Below are 21,489 nucleotides of genomic sequence, written 5' to 3'. Positions count from 1 at the left end.
AGGTCCCAAATACTAACATAGCAGATTATAACAAAAAAAAAATATCATAGTCATCAGTGACTTGACAAGAAAAACAACAACAAAACAGAGTACATCATACATAAATCATCAACAAGTAGCCAATCAAATTACATGACATAAAAAACAAGTAAGAGTATATGACATTAAACAACTTAATATATTAGGATATAGAGTTGACCTTTTGTTGATCGGAGATAAAATTCAATCCCAGTTCAGTGCAATCTCCTGGATCGACCCACCCCCATGTGTCTTTACATTCGTTCGGAACCACAACATACGCAATAACAAAAAAAATGGTTATTAGCATCTTGCCCTACTGCAGATAACAACTGTCCACCATAGTAACATTTGAGGAAGCACCCATCCAACCCGATTAGAGGCCTGCACCCATATTTAAAACCCCTTTTACATACATCCAAACTTATATATAATCTGTCGAACAGTGACATTGACTCTGACTGAGGTATGACATCAATCATAGCTGTACTCCCTGGATTACTCCTGTGTAGTTCTATCAGATAGTCACGGATCTTTCTATATTGAGCTTGTTCGTTGCCTATAACTATCTCTCTAGCCGCCTTCAGTCCCCTACTTATCATTTTATCACTAGTGTGTACATTGTAATTCTCAGTCATGTATTCCCTAGCTTGTTTAGGCTTTAAGTCAGGCTGAGTGAGTAGCCTCTTGACCAACTTCGATGTCACCCATTGTCTATCAGCTAGATTACTACCAAAATTTCTAACACAACTATACTCATTCACCAATGTCTTCACCTGATAACAACCCCCAGCACTGTTCCAAGAGGTCAGAATCAACCAATGACACTGCTCTCCTGCACATGTAGCCTTACCCTCTTATTTTCATTCTTTAGATACACTACATCCTTCCCTTCATACACAAAATAGTCCTTTAGTGCATTCTTAAAACTTTCCATTGTGATGAATGTTTGCCCCACCTTAAACTCAACCTTCCCATATTTTGTCTCCTCATTGAAAGCATCAAATGCAATCTTGCTTTCATCATCATCTGACACTGAACTTTTAAATGCTTCACTCTCATATTCATAAGGCTTGTCATAATCTGAGTCTAATTCTTCTCCGAATATTTCAGAATTAGAACCCATTGTATTCCTAGCCAGTCCATTTTCAGACCCCACATCACCCCCTGCTTTAGGCCCTTCATCTTCTGCACATTCTACTCCAGTTTTTTCATTCCTCGGAATATGTGTCCTCCTCCTACCTGAATACTTCTTGGAAGCCCGTTTCTTAGCTGTCTTTGGAGAATAACCTGGACCACCTTTACTTGGTCCAGCCTTATCCCTACTATTTGGGCCACTCTTGATTAATTTTCTATTTGGGCCAGACTTCACCTCACCAGCTGAGCCCTGCCTAGCTCTCTTCCTTGGTGATACCATTTTTTCTTTTTTCTTCAATCTCTCCTTCCTTCTCCGTTCCTTACTGTCTTCACTGCTATGAGTATCTTCATATTCCGGAGGAGGTGGCTTGTATGGCTCATCCTCAGTTGTTTCATACCCATCATTTGAGGATGATGAGTCACTCAAAATAACCTCCTTAGCTTGCTTCTCCTCGTCCACAACTTCTGGCACACTAACCGGATGATCAACATAGATATAAATTTCATTTGTCTTCTTGTTTTTACTCTTGTTATTCCTTATATCATTTATCTCAATATCACCCCTCATTACATGTAAGCCAAATTCTAAGTCAGGTGCCGTGCTATCAAACCAAAACATAGTCTTGTACTCTGTGTAACCCAACTCCTTCAGTAACGCTCCAAAATCAAAGAAGTTCACCAAATCAATGTCTAAAGGTGGCTACTTCTTCACTTTTCTATCACCATATTCTAATTTACCCTGTGAATTTCTCTTAAATTTTTTTTCATGATGAAAAATAGAAACTACTTTAAACTTATCCATCTACAAATTACTACTACTAATCAAAATCCAGTTAATGAAATTTTATCTCACTGTGCCAGTGATCTAAACTATTGACAAGCAACATTATTTATTTACCAAATTAGTTAAAAAAACTTCAAATTCCATTCACGAAAATAACATTTTTAAAAAAGCACAACCAGACAAACCATTTTAACACCACTGAACACTCCAACACCAACATGCAAGGAATAGAGTTTGGATAGTACTAAATTTTTAGATGATCAAATCCGTCACTAACCTGAACGGCGACAAAAGCTACGTCCACTCTACGACGTTAGTAACTTCGTCAATGGTGCAGTTACAAGCGTCTTCCAAGTCTTTCTTAGCGGTCTTGTCAGCACCAATACTAACTACTTTTACCAATGTCTATCTTTTCGTGTGAAGAAGGTTACAGAGGTTTTGGTTATTCTGTAAATACGAGTTAGGACTTGGGCAGTTATATGGGTGAGAATGACGTTTTCTTCCTCTTTAACCTAGAAACGACGCCTTTTTAAATGTGACAGGAAGACAAATCGACCCTTGTCCATTTTTCTTAATCCACATTAACACTTAACTCTAAACTAAATTTCAGATCAGCACCGATAAATGCTACATCAAATGTTTTCATCAACTATAGACAAGAGATACAAGAGAGGAGACACAATAAATTATTTTATGCACAAACAAAAACAGATGTGAGTGACTTTTTTTGTAAAATATCACTTTGTCTTAATATAAAATAGATAGGACCAGAATGATTGTTTACTTATCATTTTATTTTACCCTAGAAAAAACACACTTTCCAATGACCAATCACAAACCCATAACGCACTATAATGAACTTATCCAACAGCAATACAGTGCCCCGTTACTGAAAGAAAATCTAAGTGCCCTCCATGCATGTAAACCCATCGGCACTAAATTTTTTTTTATCACACATACCATACAATTACAACTCTACAAGTAATCATTATTGTCACTAATTCAATATCAGAAAATTTTAAATAGTTGTGATTTAGATTAGTTAAAAATAATTTAATTAGAAAATTAATTAGTTATTTTCAAACCAAGTTTAACTATTTTTAAAATTATTTTTGTTTTAAATTTTAAATCCTAAGTTTTAATTTTAAATTCTAATAAAAAATGATAAATTCTAAATCCTTAAAAAGAATTTACTAATGTTTATTAATTAAAAGTTAGTTTATTATAGTTATCCAGATAAAATTTGATCATTTGACATTTTTTTAAGTAAAAAACTGAGCTGATAACCATTCCATCAATTCAAATGACTTTTAAATATTACACTTAATTCACTAATAAAGAGATTGTAAGTTTAAATCGTGAAGTTGTGATCGATTTAGATTAGGTAAAAATAATTCAATTAGGGAATTAATTTTTTAAGCCAATTTTAACTATTTTTAAAATATTTTTTATTTTAAATTCTAAATTTTAAATTATAAATTATAAACACAAAATCCTAAACTTTTTAAAAATTGACCAATATTAACTAATTAAAAATTAGTTTTTTATACTTATTCGATAAAACTTGATGATTTTTTGTATCCCATAAGCATTACATTACTTCTTTTTTTATAGTAGTATTTTTTAATCTGAGAGACGGCTGTAAATCTAAATTTTATTTAAGAGTCTGTAACTAACCAATAAAATATTATATATATAAGACAAAATTCAATCTTTCACACTCTCTTAAATAAAATAATGAACTAATAACTTTATCATCCATACGGTTCTCACCTTGGCTAAGTGGTACAGTTAACTAGTACTTTTTTTTATTTGAATTTTTTTAGAAGAAACATCAATTCAAATTATTAATTTGAAACATCCAAATTCTAATGAAAAAATCCAAAATAAAAAAATTCATCTAAAATCAAATAATAACAAACATCTAAAATTATTCTAAAACTACAGTAATGAGACAGTGATCAGTATGAGAGGTGGAACCGTAAAGGCAGTGAGAGTGGACGAGGATGACGAATAGTAGAATGAAGAGTAAAGTGATGGTTAGAATTAGGGTTTTTACTTTTTATATTTGATTTTATTTTTAAATTTTAACTATTTTTATTTGAGTTTAACAATTAATTTTTTTAAATTAATTTTTTAGTAAAAATTATATATTAATTTTATAAAAAATATAAAATAATATATACCATTTTTAAAAATTAATCATTTAATCTTTAATTTTTTATAAAAAATAATTAATTAATACAAATAATATTTTAAAAACTTAAATTTTAGAAACAAAATAAAATTATTTTGAAGATTTTAACATTTTAAAATAATTTTTTTAGTTAATCTTTTTTATATTTTGTGACAAACAAAATAACTTGTTACAAACAATATTAAATTTTGTGACAAATTAATTTTTTGTTACAAAATATTCTGAACTTTTGCAACAAAACATCGATTCGTTACAAAAATCAATATAATTTGTAACAAATTGTATTGTTATTACAAAATATTATTAGTATGTAACAATTATTAATTTTTGTTACAAAAAACTAATTTTTTATAATAATTTTAAATTTGTTATAAAAAATTTTTATAGTGATATGGTTCTCACCTTAGCTAAGCATAAAATGCATATTTTAATAAATGTTTATCTTAAATTTGATGGCTAGAGTAAAATAACAATTTAGCTACGCAACTTTTTTTTGGTGACTTCTGTTTTTTTGGTGACTTTTAGCTACGCAACTAATAAGTGGTACAGTCAACTAGTACTTTTTTTTATTTGAGTTTTTTTTAGAAAAAACATCAATTCAAATTATTAATTTGAAACATCTAAACTCTAATGAATAAGTCTAAAATAAAAAAATTAATCTAAAAAAAAAAATAACAAAAATCTAAAATTCTTTTAAAATTATTCTAAAACTCAAAAAACTATTTTTAATTTATTTTAAAAAAACATCTGAAACATAATAAAATGAAATAATTCAAAACCTTAAAAAAATGAGATGTCCAAAATCCTTTTAAAATTTTTAAAATCTATCAAAACAAAACATAAAAAAATTTAAAAAAAAATAACATCTAAAAACTAAGCAAGAACAACATCTATTTAAGGGCTAAAAAATTTGAATATGGAAGTAGAATGAGTGTTATATCTTAACGTGGTAATTTTTGGTGTTTTGGTTGAAAAGATTAAAAAAATTTGGAGTACACAAATCAGACAGTCTGATTTGTGTACTCCAAATTTTTTTAATTTTTTCAACACAAATCGGACGGTCCGATTTGTACTCCGTACATTAAATCATCCTATATTTTAAAAAAATATCACAGTAGATCACAATTTAAAAAAACACCATTGCTAATCCAATATTAAAAATAAAAAAAGTGCTATTTAACTTGTTGCAGCTTTAGTATTTATTGCATTTAACTTTTAGTATTTGTTTGTTTACTATTTAACTTTTAGTATATTACAACTCCTTATTATAACTTTTTTTTTTCTTTTGGCATGATGTTGTACATTTTTTATATATATGTAATCATTAGATAACAATTATTATCTATGATGACTGATGAGAATCATTTGCTAGATTTCATCAAGATTTAACATCATTATGATCGTCCCCAATAAAATGTAAAATGTTTAATTAGTTTGTATTATAGTGTAAACCTATTTTTAAAAGATAGTTTGCATTGACATGTGGCTATACACAATTAAATAACAGTATAAAATTTTACCTATATATGTGATGATCTCTATCTACAAGTATTGTACATAACGTGAGCATTCTGACTTAGCTTGTCGGAATAGCAATAATGGGTATGATCAAGGTCCATACTCTGCTTCTATTCTGTGTGCTTTGTGAAACGCAAGCAGCAGCAAGAGCAGCAAAGTCTGATTCTCATAATCATCACCTTAGAGAGGAAGAAAGGATGATTCTTTATTAAATGGGTGCAACTTATTCATGGGAAGTTGGGTTGTTGACCCTTCATACCCACCCTATGACTCTTCAAGCTGCCCCTTCTTAGATGCTCAGTTTGATTGCCAAAAGCATTCAAGAACTGATTGCCTCTTCATTATAATAGCTTTGCTAATGAATCTCGCTCTCAAGATAACTTATCAAGTTGTCAGTAAATTGATATAGCAGTAGCTGCCTACGATACAAATACAATACATAATCTGAAAAACATTCACGAGATTCCTTAGAAACGGACAAGCTTATACATGTTTTGCAGCTATATATATAGCTGGATATTCCAATATTATATTCTTCAGATTCAAACACGTGAAACATAGATATCAAGGTTCGATGCTCCAAGCTAGAATAATATCCCAAATTTATCACTGCATGCAACCATTTTGATTTGACTGTGTTGTTAAATTCATAAAGTGAGCGTGACAGCTTATATTACGTGAATATTTTATGCATAAAAATGAACGAATGAGACACGTGACTGCAACTTCAACTTGTTTTGCATGCGTGTGCCTTGGCCTTCCAATTTCTAGGATTTATCTTTGGTGAATGAAAGTGGACGCAATATTTGGTGGACATAGTTGAAGAAAGCCTTGGACGAGTCCTCAACTTAGACTCCATTCAAGCTGGTAATAAATCATGGTTAGGGACTGACCTCTTGATCTTCAACACGTGGCATTGGTGGACCTACATCGGACCTTCCTCTCAAGGGTAACTTGCATATATTATGATATATCATATATCACACCCAACCTATCATTAAGTACATTTATATCAACATTATAACCATGCAGATGGGATTATATTAGAGATGATTCAAATCTTGTGAAGGACATGGACCGTTTGGAAGCATTTCATAAGGGGTTAAACACATGGGCTGCATGGGTTGATCAAAATCTTGACCCTTCCAAAACCAAAGTATTCTTTCATGGCATTTCTCCTAAACATACCCAGTAAGAAGTAATAATTAATTAACTCCTCTCATGAATCAATTAGAGTTTCAACTAATCTTATGTTTCAAATGAAGTTGCACTGGAGAAACAGAACCATATAAGGGGCCATATCCAGAAGTTCTACTACCAGAAAATGGCATAGTGAACAGAGTGTTGAAGAGCATCAAGTACAAGGTGTACCTGCTTGACATAACTCTGCTCTCACAACTAAGAAATGATGGGCACCCTGAGGATCAAGAGGCCAAGGGTGAAGATTGCAGCCATTGGTGCCTCCCTGGAGTACCTGATACTTGGAACCTCCTCCTAAATGCAGCACTCACCACCTCATGAACTCGGTTATTATACCATTCAAGATGTCCAACAATTTTATTGCTATTATTATCTTACTTAAACATTATTATTACAAATTTACAACCACTCAACTTCTAAAGTTTTAAGCTTTAACCATAACCAACAATAGCACTAATCAATTATTACAGCACACCTTACAACTAAGTACATAGTAAAAGTCCACATACACACCATGATGGCTTTACTACTTATGCATCTGAAGCTCCATATTCCAACCTGTTAATCATTTACAATATTATTAAGGTTTAGAGTTACCCATAAAACAAACCATGCGATTCAAGAAACAAAAGTGAAACTAACCACAGGGAACCGAGAGGAACCAAATTCTTAATAACCAACATAGACAGCAGCATTGACAATGTAACAGTCATCGTTCCTGTCAACCGTTTCCTCAGTTGAGCACACCATTCCACCATCCACTACTTCAAACCCCGTAACTTGTCCACTACAAAATTGTGCAAATTGAAACATTATTCCTTAGAAGAAACAAAAATGTTGATTATATAATTACTCACTATGGAAACACAGTCTTAATTTTGTCCTTATCCAAGCCTTGTTGGAGAGGATGAGGCACCCCAAGTTTCACATGTACTTTCATGTTATCAGATGTAACACCAGGGATGCTACCTGCATACACCAAAAATTACTATTCAAATTGCAAAAGTATCCATTGCACTGAGTACATGGATATGAAGAGTAATTTAAAATCATGACTACAATAATAATATGTAATAGTCAAATTCCAATTAAAGAGATACCCTTTTGGAAAGCTGGAATTGAATTAGTAGCTATTGCATCTTTGCATGCTCTCATAGCAGCAGCTGTTATGTCCTGCCTGTTATGTAAGTCAAACATGTTATATTATATAACAAATAAATTATGATATTTAAGTTTTTTTTGAATCTGTTAATCATAAATTTTACTCGGAACCTTATTAATAACAACATTTATTATTCAGAAGATTTAAATAAAATAGAGTACCCATCAAGATCATAGCCAACCCCCATCTCCACAAACAACGGGTTCATTCCCTTTTGGCCACCTTCCATTGTCGCTCAGCTTATATATTCCTTCTTCGATTGGTTAAGACTGAGTTTGATTAGAAGCAAGTTACTAACTCTTGAACATAGCTGAAACTCGAAATTTATAAGACTTGGGAAACTCATGAGAAGGCTCTCGTGTATCGGTTGTTGATTTGCCAAATCAGCATTCAGACGATGATACGTGTATCATAAACTAAGAACATGGTCAAATGTTATATGACTTATATGAGTTTGTCTTTTTCTACTTCTAAGCATTGTTTCTCTCTATCTGCCACGTTTTCATTTAATTATGCCACATATTTGAAAATGTGACACGTAAAAACCTTTTTTCCATAGATAAATACTGCAATATACACAACATATTCTTTCTGAAATTAAAAAACCAGGATAAACTAAAAATATTGGTGTATTATTATACAGAGAAGACACAAAGTTATCAGAATCAGAAGTTCACCAAAAACAGGAGAATAAAGCTTTTATTATTAATAGCCTACATATACAGCAGCATTGACAATGTAACAATCATCATTCTTGTCACCCATCTCTTCCACATGCACCCCACTTGAGCATATCAATCCACCATCCACCACTTCAACATTCAAAATTTTTCCACTGCAATGTTTTTGGGGGGAAACAGAGATTAGACTACGAGAGAATGATTACAGATAACTTATTATATTTTGTGCAAATATTGTTGTATTGCAAATCTTGAAATTTAAATGAGAAATAACCATATCTCAGAACATCATAGTTATATCTTGGTTCAATGCTTCAACTATAACTTTAAAGGCGTGTATTTTTAGGACATACTAAAAATATAAGATTAAGGTTTCGGTTAAAATTGTCCACGTTAAGCTATTGGAAATGCAATGCAACAGTTTTCAAGGTACTCACTAGGGAAACACAGACTTGACTTTCTCGATATCCAAAGAGCTCTGAAGAGAATTGGGAACACCTAGCTTGATCTGCAATTTCATCTGATCGAAATTGACACCAGGGATGGAACCTAAACAAGATTATATATCGCAAATGCATAATTAACTGTGAATATCATTGTCAAAGCATATAGGTTCGAAATCGTTACCACTTATTGTAACCATTACAATACCTCAATTTCTTCCTACTCAAACGCATCACTAAACTAAGAAGTAATATACATATACCACACTCAACCCCCCAATCCAACCAAACTTGGAGTTTTTGGATGGGATATGGCCAAAATTTTGATCTGATTCGCACTAATATTATCGAATCAGATCGGATACAATATTTGCAGTTTTTAAGCTTAGATCTGGTCTACACATTTGCGTATCGAATCAGATATCAAATATATCCGCAAAACATATAAAATACTTTTAAAAACTTATTTTTATTAAAAAATATCAATAAAATCCCTTTTTGTTATTTTTTTAACATGTTTACTCTTAAAATAATATCATACATACTTTTCTTAATAATAAAAATAAAATAATACAACATATATAATAATTATTAGTTAAAATAAAACATAAAAAAAATCTACTTATTTATTTTTGTGGATCCGCACATCGAATATGCGGATACATACATAAAATCCACCATCCAATGTATAGATCGGATCTATATCCACAATTTTGGATCGAATTCGGATAAATACGGCATACCATATAAATCCGAACTATGAACACCCCTAACCAAACCCTATCACCAAAGTCAATATATCAATAAAATTGAAATTTGGGCATTAAAGAAGGCATACCTCTGCGGAAAGCTGGGATTGAATTAGAAGAAATGGCATCCCTGCATGCCCTCATTGCTGCAGCCGTTATATTCTGCCTGTTATTAATTTTTGTGAATGCAGTGCAATCAGTTTCGAAATCCCATGTCATCAAACTTTTCTTGGGAAGAAAAGAAGGGAAAAGGGCCAAAGAAGAGAAGAGAAAAGAGGATACCCGTGTTGATCGTATCCGACACCCATCTCCACAAACAAGAGCTTCATTGAGGCGCTGTTTGACTCAAACCCTTGAGTTCGTTCCACTTCCATGTGAGCTGACGTGGCCTGGATAGTTCTAGAAACTCGAAAAGGTGGCAGCTTTGACGACGGATTTGGGAAAGGAAGAGATGCGGGGAAACACCGTGAAAAATGGTTTCGGCGGCCGAAATCAGCGATGGGAAAAGGGTTTTTGGTAAATGATGGAATCTGAAGATTTGGAATTACAATTGAACAACAGCACTCACTCATTTCAAATTTTCAATGCTCTTGTTTACAAACAACGAAGAATTGGAATCACGAATAAAGATGAGTCACGAAATAATCGGGTTAACTTCATCACTGACCCGACACTCTTCTCTTTTTGCGGTGTTTATTATGTAGCTAATAGGAGGAGGTTTTCGCGGTGCGGTTTGATTCGGTTTTAAGGAAAAAAGTCATTCGATCTGAATTTTTAATTTATGTGATGAACTTTTTTTAAAAATTCGATCCGATCTGATTACAAGCAGTTTGAATCGGTTTTGATTTACAGTTTTTTAAATAAAAAATTAAATACATATAATAAGTCTCAACATTAAATTTTAAATAATCAACAATGACATAACAAATCTTAACAATATCTTAAAAAACCAACGATAATATAACAATAGAAATAAAATTATAAGTTAGTTAAAATAAATAAATAAATAATATTTTGAATATAAAATATTTATTAAATAATAATAATATATGAATAATAAAAAAATGCATAACAAATTGAACATGTTATAAGTACAATCGTAAATATAATAATAAAATAATAATATTATGGCATATTGTGCGGTTTGGATTGGATTGGATCGGTTATAAAAAGTAGATTCAAAACCCGATTCAATCCAGCAATTTGCAAAAAATAGAATCCAATCAAATTCGAATTAGTACGGTTTTAATCGATTTTCGATTTAGATTAGATTGAACGAGTGGTTTAATTTAGATCGGTCTAAATTTAAACATCCCCACTACTAGCTAACTAAATCATAGGAGTAAATAGTGAAAATCATTATTAAAATATTCCCGGAACATCAAATTACTCTCCAAACAAACTTTTTAATCAAATCCCTCGGTTAGAACTTTTAAGTTAATCACATAACTCTTTTCATCGCTTTTTTGGTTAATGACATTAAAATTTATTAATATAATATATATTAAATGATACATAATTCTATTTAGCAGATAATATTATTTAATTTTATAAATTTATTATATTATATTCAATTAGAACTATTAAATATAAATTATAATTAGTATAATATCACTTAATATATTATATTAATAAATTTTTATATCGTAAATAGTGAAAGTAATAAAAAGATTAATATGACTACTAAAAAAAATTTTTGATGACTAATTTAAAAAAATTATCTTTTAAAAATGAATTTTATTATTTACTCTGTATTATAATATAATTTTAGGAGAAAATGAATCTTCTCAATTTCTTTTTAATTGAGAGAGTAAAATATAATTTTTAATCTTTTAATATTTTTTTTCTCATATTTTTTTTAATCTTACTTATAAAATATTTAATGAGAGATCACACTTTAATTTCTTAAATTAAAAAAAATTGAGAGAATTTATTTCCGATATTTATAGATTATTATTGCATTAAATGATTGAATTAAATAATTTTGCTAATACCAAAATATATAGTTTTGAGGTTTGCATTCATTTATTAGTATAATGTTAAGGAGATAATATTTAAAATTATTTTATGTAACATAACATCTGTAATTTCATAATATAATATCTGTAATTATATATTTATTACATATAAAATTGTATAATTATTTTAACGATAATTAATAAATATTAAATAATATAATTTTAGACTATTTAAACTAATTTTTTATTATCTTTTAAATATTATTGTATTAATAATATAGTTGGTGCTAAAATGTTATAAGACATTTATTAAAGTCAATATAATTAAATCTTTTTATATTTTTTAATAAATACTTATAAAATCATCAAAAGAATAAAAAACTTATTATACCTACAAATTTTTATAACGCTAATAAATCTATCAAAAAAAATCAAAACTTCGTTGTATAAATAAAAAATATATTCCAAGTGACAAAACTTCTTAAAATTTTCAAATTACCTCTCCAATCCTAACTTAATTAATTCCAAATTCCCATCTATATCTCTAATCTACCCATGGAATGGAAGCTCTTGATGCAAAGGTAGCTCTTGACACAAACACACACAAAAAAAAATGAAAAGAAAGAAATCAGCCTACAATATCCAAATTCCAATTTGGCACTCTAAATTACACTATACTATACTTTCAAGTTTCAACTTTACAGTGCACAATCCCCACAATCTCAAGTTAGAAAATCAACTTGCACCAAACTCAAGTTCAAACTACTTGCCGTACCAATGCCCACAGGCAAAGTTTCAAACTTTGGGAATTCATCACTTTGTAAGCAATAATCTTTAAGAAAGAATTATGTACAGATATTCAATTAAAAGGATGATGGAGGTAACATTTTTAAGCTCCGGGAGAAGACGAAGAAGAATAGATAAGCTGGATTTAGTTTAAACCCTAAAAATCCTAACGCAGTTTAAGGTTCAATTAGTCTCGACGTAAAATGCAGGATTATACAGAGTACAGTGTATAATGCAGGATTATGCAGTGAAAACAAAGTAACGGGAGTTGCTGGTAAACAATGAATTGATGAATTATTACAGAAGTGATCTACATTGAGGATGGCTAATACTATTGCCATACACTATTCACAAACAAATTAAAACACTGTCACTATCTTTACAGATACCATGATGGGGGCGCTACTAAATTTCCGTTGAAGCTGAGTTTGCTCCAACATTTAACATGTTGTAGACCGGCAATAGAATTTTTGTTGCTGGCTATGGCATTGAACATGGCATGACCTCGCTTTGTCCCTCAATTCCTGAAATGCCCTCATTGTCTCCACATCAAAGCCCCCAGCGAACTGCCAAAACAGTAGTTACATCAAATGACTCATTACTCCATTATGGCTGGACAGGATACGTGCCATCTCTATTTTAGTATAGGCATCAAAATTTTGTACTATTTATTTACCTGATGTACCCGAAACGCAAATCTAACTCCTTGAACTATGAGCTCTTCTTCTTCAGGACCACCACCAACTGTCTCTAGCTCAGCAGAGACTCTCCTCATGTATTTCATCGCCAATTTTACTGATGCCAGCTTGATCTGCCACAATAACTTTATAACATTATTGCAGGTACATTCAATCAAAAAAGGAAAACTAGTAGTTGCAAACTTGCAATCTACCATACTAGCTAGTAACTGCGCCTGTTGACTTGAATGCGGGCTTTTCAGTTAGCCACCTAATACACTATCCATACTAGCGTCATGATCCGTCTGTTATATAACACAATATTATCTAAAATAAATCATAATCTAATGTTAACACTTAACACTATACGTAAACAAGTTTCATATCCTAATTCCTAAATCATAATTGATCTTACCTGGCTGGCATAGCCACTATCAAGCATCCAATCAACAGGTATTTGGAAGTGTTTGTATCTCTTTGTTGCGGACTCTCTCATTCTTGAGATGTTGTAAACCCCGTGTTCTAATCTGCAATGACGAATGAATCCTGTTACAATTGAGTATGATTATATTACAAGAAAAAGCAGAGTTCAGTAGAAATCGACATACTTTTCGAATAGGGCCTGCATCTTCTTGAGAGCAGGAGCACAAGGCTGGCGCGGATCGTCATGGAAAGACGAAGCCTCCGATTCCAGCTTCTTCAGATCACAGAAGCCAAACGCGGCCTCCCTCAGAGCATCCGCCTTCTGCTCTGGCCATTCGAAGTGTTTCAGCACTGCTCTTTCATCAACCTGATTAATATCAATCAATAATCAATATACTATTTGAACAACAAAACACACATTTTTACAATCCATTTAACTTTCTTGAGAAATAATAAGTACCAAGTAGGATAGCTCATCATCAAGCCATTTCACGAAAGGTACCACGTCTTCAATGTTTGTGAATGTTGCTCTCTCTACCTCTTTGATCAAGTATTTAATAAAATCTCCTTGCGTTTCTACATCTGTTTTTATCTACAATGAGAAGGAAATGCCAGAAATTAAGTTAAATCATCAACTAGTGTTTAAACTTTTAATTTTTGGTATCAGACTCTAAAAATGCCACTACTTTGGAACATATTTACGGTTCCGACCCTTGTTCGAATTACAACGCTGCGGTGCATTGTTTTGCTAACAAGGCAGTTCATCAATTTCAAAATAAAGCAATAAAAGCGCCTCACACATGTCTGTCTACTGAAATAAATGGCCAATGGCAAAGTTGTAATTACGCCACACACACTTACCGCCAGCAAATGCGTCGAACGGTTTTCGATCTCTCCAATCATGTCACGGGCATTAGCCGTCGCGGGAACCTCCGCTGAACCACCGCCACCACCAGAGCTTGACTCTCGCCGTGCTTGTGAGTCCCTTCGCATCAGAGAGTGGTAGAACTCCACCACCTCCGGCACTCTCCTCACCTTCGCCGGGGCTGCACGTCCGACTTTAGGTGGAGGAGGAGGCGGCGGCGGAGCAGTAGCCTTGCATGTAGCCGCCACCTTTGGCGGTGGAGGAGGTGGTGGAGGTGCCATCTTTAGCGGCGGTGGCGGAGGAGGTGGCGGTGGTGGTTGCGGAATCGACTTCTCAATTTCACCATTGCCGTTATCTTCAGGGGAAGAACCCGACGGGGAAGCCGGCGACGAAGAAGATGGTTTGGGCGGCGGTTTGGGAACTCGAGGCTCGCGAGATCTGACAGCCGTAGCGAGAACCGAGTCAGTAGAATCGGCGAGTTCCTCCGAGTTACAACGCGAGTGAGGTGGCCTTTCAGTAATTTCTGCTACTTCTCTTTTCAAATCTGAACCGTCAAAATGCTTCTGAATGCCGAATCCATGATCCGACGACGTGGTTCGCTTCAAGCTCTTCAAGAGGTTCGGCCTTACAGAAACCTCAAGGAACCTCTGCGAAGAGGAAGAGTGTTCGTCACTCTCCAATGTCGCTCTGTGGCTACTGCAGCTAGCGCTACCACTATCAAACGACGTCGTTTTCTTCAGCTCCGCAATCTCATCCTCCAGCGCCTTCGTTCTCTTATCGCTCTTCTTCTTTTCTTCTTCCATTCTTAGCTTCAGTTCCCGCAACTCGCTCTTGAGCTTCTCGTTTTCTTCTTCTAGCTCCTGCACTCTCTTCTTGCTCCGTTCAACCTCGGTGTCCCTCGCCACGAGCTCGTTCTCGAGAACCGGGACAATGGCAAGGGACTCCTTCAGGAGCTTGTGTTCGAGAAGCTCCGTCTTCAGTCGAGACTCGCTCTCCCGGAGCGACTCCACTAGGCGGAGAAGCTCCGCCACGTCCGGCGGGCGGGGTTGGACCTGTGCGGAGGAGCGTGGGAAGTAGGCGCCAAAAGAGCGAGAGAATGAGGATTTGTGGGAGGAGGACTTGCCGGAGGAGGTGGTCGTGGACGAGGGAGGAGGAGGAGGTTGCTTCTTCTGCGGCGGAGGAGTCTGATTGGTGGGCGACGGTGACGGCGACGATGACTTCTGGAACCCCATTGCAACCCTTACCTTACCGGCGACCATTTGGGAGGCTTTATTTTTCTTTATGATTTGGGTTTTATGGTTTTGAATCTCATAGGCTTGTGAGAATTGGAGAAGGGGAATGGTGTAAAAGTGGGAGAAGAGAGGAGTAACCGAGGAGTGAGGGCACAGCTAGCGAGGAACGGTCTACTCCTCTAGAATTCTTTTTATTGTGTAAGAAGGGAAATAACAAAAAGAAAAAAATAAATTAATAAAAAAAAATTGTTCGAAATGAAGGATCCTGTCGGAGAGGTTCCAGATTCAGTGTCCGTACTGAGTTATGGTGGTGGTGGTGGTATCATTTGATATGCATGGGTGTTGTGAGTGTAACGGCTATTTCTAAATACAAGATATAATAATTGTTTATTGTTGCTCTGACCTTGTGTTAGGGAGTAACGGTTTTAAAACTAGTCACGCAGGAGTGGGGTGTGGCTTTGTACTATGCACTGTATGTAGAGTTATTTTCTCACGATATACCGGGAAGGCTACTCGTGGTTTTTGCTGGTCAAAAAGGCAAAAGGGGACGAGGTGGAGCTGCTGGGGGGTTACCGTTCCAAACTGGACAATTATTTATTACCACCATCCCTACAGTTTTTTTATAATTGAAAAAATAGAATCAGGGAATTGCGGGAAACTCATTTCATCTGCAATCAATTTCTTTACAAAGATGGGAGAAATCAAAGAAAAAGGATACATGTAATTTCATCCGAAACCATAAAACAACGTACGTAATGGCTTGAGAAGAAAGCAAAACAACTTAAATTGCGACCTATATGAAATGAAATAGTGTTTATTCTAGTACTTGAGTTACTTAATTACAATATTTCGAAATTATTAGTTACTTCTCAGATATCAACAAAGCAAAAAAGGGTGTGTGGATGACCCGGCCGCCAAAAACTGAATTGTTGGTGGCTTGTGATAATTAAGGTTAACTACAAAGATTTTAAAAAAAAAAAAAGGAGATAGAGTTAGTTGTTTCACACTTAAGGTGAAAACATATGGCAACTGCAGCAACACTAGTTTGTAGTTGGAAAATTTTCATCAGGTTTTCTACAATTGTGCACTTTACATGGTCCATAATAAGGGCCTCGACTAGAGTCCTAGCTACTAGATAGAAACCTATTATAATTTGGGGTTGTTTTCAACCACCAAATTTTCAGGTGACGATTATGAATTTGTCATGTGAAGCCATTGCTTGCTTCGGAATCACACTCGAATAATGTTGCATCATCCTCACTGCATGCACCTCTCTATACTTTATAGCCTGAACAGTCAACAAAAATATTATAACAAACTTTTCATGATCAACCTTTAAAGCATTATTATGTTGTACCTTCATTCTTGGATGTTTGCAACTGATGCTATTATTTGATATTTCACTTTACAGATTTTTTTTATCTTTCTAGTTATCAATAAATTTTGGAAAATATGATACCCAAGTTATAAACTTCGAACAGTTAAAAGGAAATTAGGGTAGGTTTTATGTTTGTGTGTGTTTTGAGGTGTTATTCTATTTTTATTTTTGGTGTCATATATATGGTTTTAAAACAGCTTCCCTCATGAATTGAGCATTAATAGACCAAATGAATAAAAATACATATGAAAGAGTTTAAAATAAACAAAAATACACATCAAAATTTATAAATATCAAAGTATATCTTAAAAGATTATTTTTTATGAATACAAATATACATAAAAAAACGTAAAATATAATTTTCGAAAGAGACTTTGATATTTACAAATTTTTTTTGTCTCTCAAATTCTTTTATGTATATTTTTATTCATTTATCATTTTTTTTTTTTTTGAAGTCTCACATAGCGGAGAAAGCTAGCATGAAAGGAATGTATCATGGTTGGGATCGAGTACACTGTCCTGGTGCTGTTTGAACTTATGAAGTTATTGGGCCTCCAACTGCTATTTATACTCTTTATACATTTCTATAGTTTCTAGATATAACATGGCCAACGAAGCAATATATACTTAATGTTTTTCTTGGCATATATACACTTAGCAACAATGATTGTTATGTTTAATTTCAAACACGATATTTCTACACACTCAAATAATTTCGATTGTCTCTTCACGTTGAATGAATATGTCTTATATAACTAAGTAGTTAACAACATCTTAATAATGCCAATTTTCTTCTGATCCATCAACAAAATTTATGTTTTATTTTTGGATAACTAATAAGGCCTACTTGGGTAGGTAATGTTGCGGCGGTGATTAATTGTAATGAAATCACAGTCACAAGATAATTGTGTATATTGTAACATGAAATTAAAATTCCTAATGAGACACCAATTAATTAAAACTCTACAGAAAGAGTTAGCTATTAGCAATGATGATGATGACCATGATTTGGGGGTTAGGGTTGTTGGCATGAAGGAGGGTAAGGGCCATGCCCTCACATGCAAGTTAGTATTAGGGAAAACAATTAATTGCATGAGATGTCAGTACGTGAATGTCTTATTCATTACTAACACTTGTCAGACAATTCCTAACAAATATAAATGGAGCCACTATGTATGGGATATAAAGATTTCCTAACTTTTTCATTTTTATGAAGCAACATTAATAATTTAAAATGTCAGGATGTGTTTAGTTTTATTTTTTATTTTTATTTTTAGTATTTTTTGTTTTTTAAATTTTGTGAATAAAAGAGTAAAAACAATAAAAATAATAAAATTTAATTTTTTATTTTTATCTCTTATTTTTATTTTTTTTTCACAAAATCTAAAAAATAAAAAATACTGAAAATAAAAGCAAAAAATAAAAATACAAACCAAATACGCCTTTAGTTTTTGTTAACAAAGAAGAAATTTTGATTTGAGTCTTAAAATAAACCAGTATTTTAGCCAACCTAGCTTTTATATTTGTCTAAAAAGCTCACTGATGAGATGGGGAACTTTTCAGCATCAATAATTGCCAAGCAATTGGATAATTTTTGCAAGTCCGTACATTGACTCGTTGGGGCTCAAGGGATTGAGAGTAATAATAAGTTCCAACTTAGGGATTTTGTTTAGGTGATATTTCCATTATGATATCTTCAATTGAAAATAGTATTGTAAATTATTAGATGAGTTAATATGTTTGACTAAATATATTTAATTAATTATTTAAAAATTTATAATATTATCTTTATATGAAGATATTATTATGTGAATATTTTTTTTATTTAATCATTTTTCATTATTAATAACTACTGTCACTAATACAAGCATTTATATATGCCTTCCTTGATTGCATTGACGTGGCTTATCAACTGGGTAATCTATATTAACAAATTAAACACACAGACAACTAAAATCAAAATCAACCTCTTCACATCATTTCTACTCTCATCTCACCGCAATTTATTTTTATATTAAGGATGATTTTAAAATATAAAATTATTAAAAACAATTTTTATTTTGAACAAAAATCTTAAAGATCAAAATAATATTTTACTCCACACACATACACAAATTTTTGTTAATTCATTAAATTTTATAGGATTTTATTATTAACAAATAGTTTATTAGTGCTTGTTAAGGTTAGTAATATAATACAAAAATTTTAAATTTTTTCATAATTGGTAACCTTATAACAAGAAGCTAAGTGTCATTCTTTTGAGAGAAGAAACACAACATATCCTGGGATAGAAAAACTTCAGAGTAGAAATTTAGCTAGGTTTTCTTCAATCTCTTTACTAACAACAATAACAATAACAATAATAGTAAAGTTTTATACCATTAGAGGAGGTGGATTATATAGATTAACATGTATTATATTTACAATGAAATTGTTTACGGTTAAATTTTTTAAACTATAAATCCAAACAAATAATTAAAAGTTATTATAAATCAGTCCCAACTAATAGCCAATTTAAATGTTAGAGTACCTTGATCAATCGAATCAATGCAACAATTCACATGCCAACAAATTGAATGTCAATGGTGAACACCGCATATGATATACGATAATTACGTGCAGCCAAACCCATATCCTTGGCATATGTTCACAAGAAATATTATATGTGTTATTTATATTTTTTAATATCGATCTTTTATGTTAGTATTAAATGTGATTGATAAAAAATAATAGAAGATAAAATTTATTTTTTATACAATAAAAAATACAAAAAGAGATATATACAAAGAATTTAATTTTTATGTACTTATAGTATAGTATTTTAACAGTCGTACAATTACATTTGTTCTTTTAGATGATCATTCATACGGTCAATATGAATTTTTTTTTACGATGTGGCGTTATATAATTGGATACACGTATAAAAATATTTTATATTGAGAGTGCATTAAAATTAAATTTATATAGTTAATTTTTTCCTATAAGCTATGAATAGGACAATTTCTGAACAAACATAACGAAACAATTTCTGTGCTTTGTGTGTTGGCATAAAAAACACTAAATATACAAGCAAGCTCTCCTACTACAATTTGATTGGATCGACCATTTTATGGAAAGTGGACAAGTTTTTTTAAACATCAGCTTTGTCAAAATCCCAAAATGCAGTCACAATGATGGATTGAAGGATGAACACTGAACAGCATCACCAACTCAGCCAAATCATCTAACTCCAATATAATGCACTAATCGCATAAAAATGGAATGGTAATTGAACCAATTATACTCTTTTCGAACTTAAGGCCTTCAAAGCTAAATTCCCTGGGCCAAATCACTGTTCAATAGTTAAAACTACTAGCCCAAAAAAGGCCTAAACTTCTCAGCTTACCACTAACAACCATAATACTACAGTAATTCAATATAAAAGCAAAGGTTAAATTAGTTTATAAAATCACAAGCAAATTTTAAAGGCATTTACTTTGTGAAATTACATTTTATATATTATTCTAATTATTTATCGATACTGTTTTAACTTTTACCAGTATAATATATCAAATAAAATGCAGGAGATTTAACCATTAAATAAATTATCTAAGTGTGAGTAGATAAAAAAAAAAAAAAACAAACTGTATCCAACTTTCTAGTACTTTAACGGCCTTACTTTCCATAAATAGATTTAAGTCTCGCTAACTAATAATTCCATAATTGTAAAACACCCGCATCATAATCCCTTTTCTTAATAAATAGCAATGAATTGAAACTGTATGCTAGATTTTGGACTTTGGTCTATAGCAAAATGGTGCATTGATTATTGAAACTTAATCATTGATTAACAATATTTAAGCGGATACCACCAATAGTAAATGCCACTAGAAACAAAATTTTCTTGTTGCATTAACGTATCATTTCAACACACAACTATTTACATATAATCCCTATTTTTTATGCATACATGAAAATGAACTGTTTGTAGGATTACACATGGATCAGATAATATTCACATATTTACGGTAATTATTCGCATCTGATCTGAATTTTACGGATACTATTCGATTTGCAAAGCCATCGGATCGAATCGGATTGGATTTGATCTGCACTATGGTAGGATTGGATTGCAGCAGTGATATCCGTGGATTCGCATATCTGCACATCTCATATAAATAGTATAGTTTAGAGAGTAAGCCCTAATGTGATATGAATTTTAGTGTGTTGTTTTATGGATTTTATAATATCTTGTTTTTAATTTTGTATGTTGTACTTTAACTTAGAATAATTAAATTTAGAT

The 21,489-nt window shown here is 32.3% G+C and overlaps 3 protein-coding genes and 1 long non-coding RNA gene across 5 annotated transcripts; all 4 read right to left on the bottom strand.

Moving 5' to 3' along the window:
* Nucleotides 1–6,707: 6,707 nt before the first annotated feature.
* Nucleotides 6,708–7,165, bottom strand: LOC140178018 (uncharacterized). The gene is made up of 2 exons (XR_011869982.1): nucleotides 7,026–7,165; nucleotides 6,708–6,832 (listed from the first exon to the last, which is right to left on the bottom strand). It is a non-coding gene; the product is annotated as an uncharacterized lncRNA (long non-coding RNA).
* A 34-nt stretch (nucleotides 7,166–7,199) lies between these two features.
* On the bottom strand, nucleotides 7,200–8,851 carry LOC112733587 (uncharacterized). The gene is made up of 5 exons (XM_025782599.2): nucleotides 8,178–8,851; nucleotides 7,955–8,031; nucleotides 7,712–7,823; nucleotides 7,497–7,641; nucleotides 7,200–7,412 (listed from the first exon to the last, which is right to left on the bottom strand). The coding sequence occupies exons 1-4, from the start codon at nucleotides 8,243–8,245 to the stop codon at nucleotides 7,524–7,526; spliced, it is 375 nt and encodes a 124-aa protein (XP_025638384.1). The 5' UTR covers nucleotides 8,246–8,851; the 3' UTR covers nucleotides 7,200–7,412; nucleotides 7,497–7,523.
* Nucleotides 8,605–10,600, bottom strand: LOC112733585 (uncharacterized). Its single transcript, XM_025782598.2, has 4 exons — nucleotides 10,171–10,600; nucleotides 9,978–10,054; nucleotides 9,134–9,245; nucleotides 8,605–8,851 (listed from the first exon to the last, which is right to left on the bottom strand). The coding sequence occupies exons 1-4, from the start codon at nucleotides 10,458–10,460 to the stop codon at nucleotides 8,722–8,724; spliced, it is 609 nt and encodes a 202-aa protein (XP_025638383.1). The 5' UTR covers nucleotides 10,461–10,600; the 3' UTR covers nucleotides 8,605–8,721.
* Nucleotides 10,601–12,900: 2,300 nt separating this feature from the next.
* On the bottom strand, nucleotides 12,901–16,332 carry LOC112733584 (protein INCREASED PETAL GROWTH ANISOTROPY 1). 2 transcript variants are annotated; one of them, XM_025782597.2, is made up of 6 exons: nucleotides 14,594–16,332; nucleotides 14,193–14,324; nucleotides 13,918–14,099; nucleotides 13,725–13,836; nucleotides 13,309–13,443; nucleotides 12,901–13,198 (listed from the first exon to the last, which is right to left on the bottom strand). In XM_025782597.2, the coding sequence occupies exons 1-6, from the start codon at nucleotides 15,854–15,856 to the stop codon at nucleotides 13,073–13,075; spliced, it is 1,950 nt and encodes a 649-aa protein (XP_025638382.1). In that variant the 5' UTR covers nucleotides 15,857–16,332; the 3' UTR covers nucleotides 12,901–13,072. The 2 variants fall into 2 exon arrangements, with proteins under 2 accessions (XP_025638382.1, XP_025638381.1); XM_025782596.3 differs by having other exon boundaries at nucleotides 13,309–13,455; nucleotides 14,594–16,266.
* Nucleotides 16,333–21,489: the final 5,157 nt, after the last annotated feature.

This window comes from Arachis hypogaea, chromosome 13, assembly GCF_003086295.3.
Source record: "Arachis hypogaea cultivar Tifrunner chromosome 13, arahy.Tifrunner.gnm2.J5K5, whole genome shotgun sequence".
NCBI lineage: Eukaryota > Viridiplantae > Streptophyta > Magnoliopsida > Fabales > Fabaceae > Arachis > Arachis hypogaea.
This window is presented reverse-complemented; position numbering and strand designations above follow the sequence as displayed.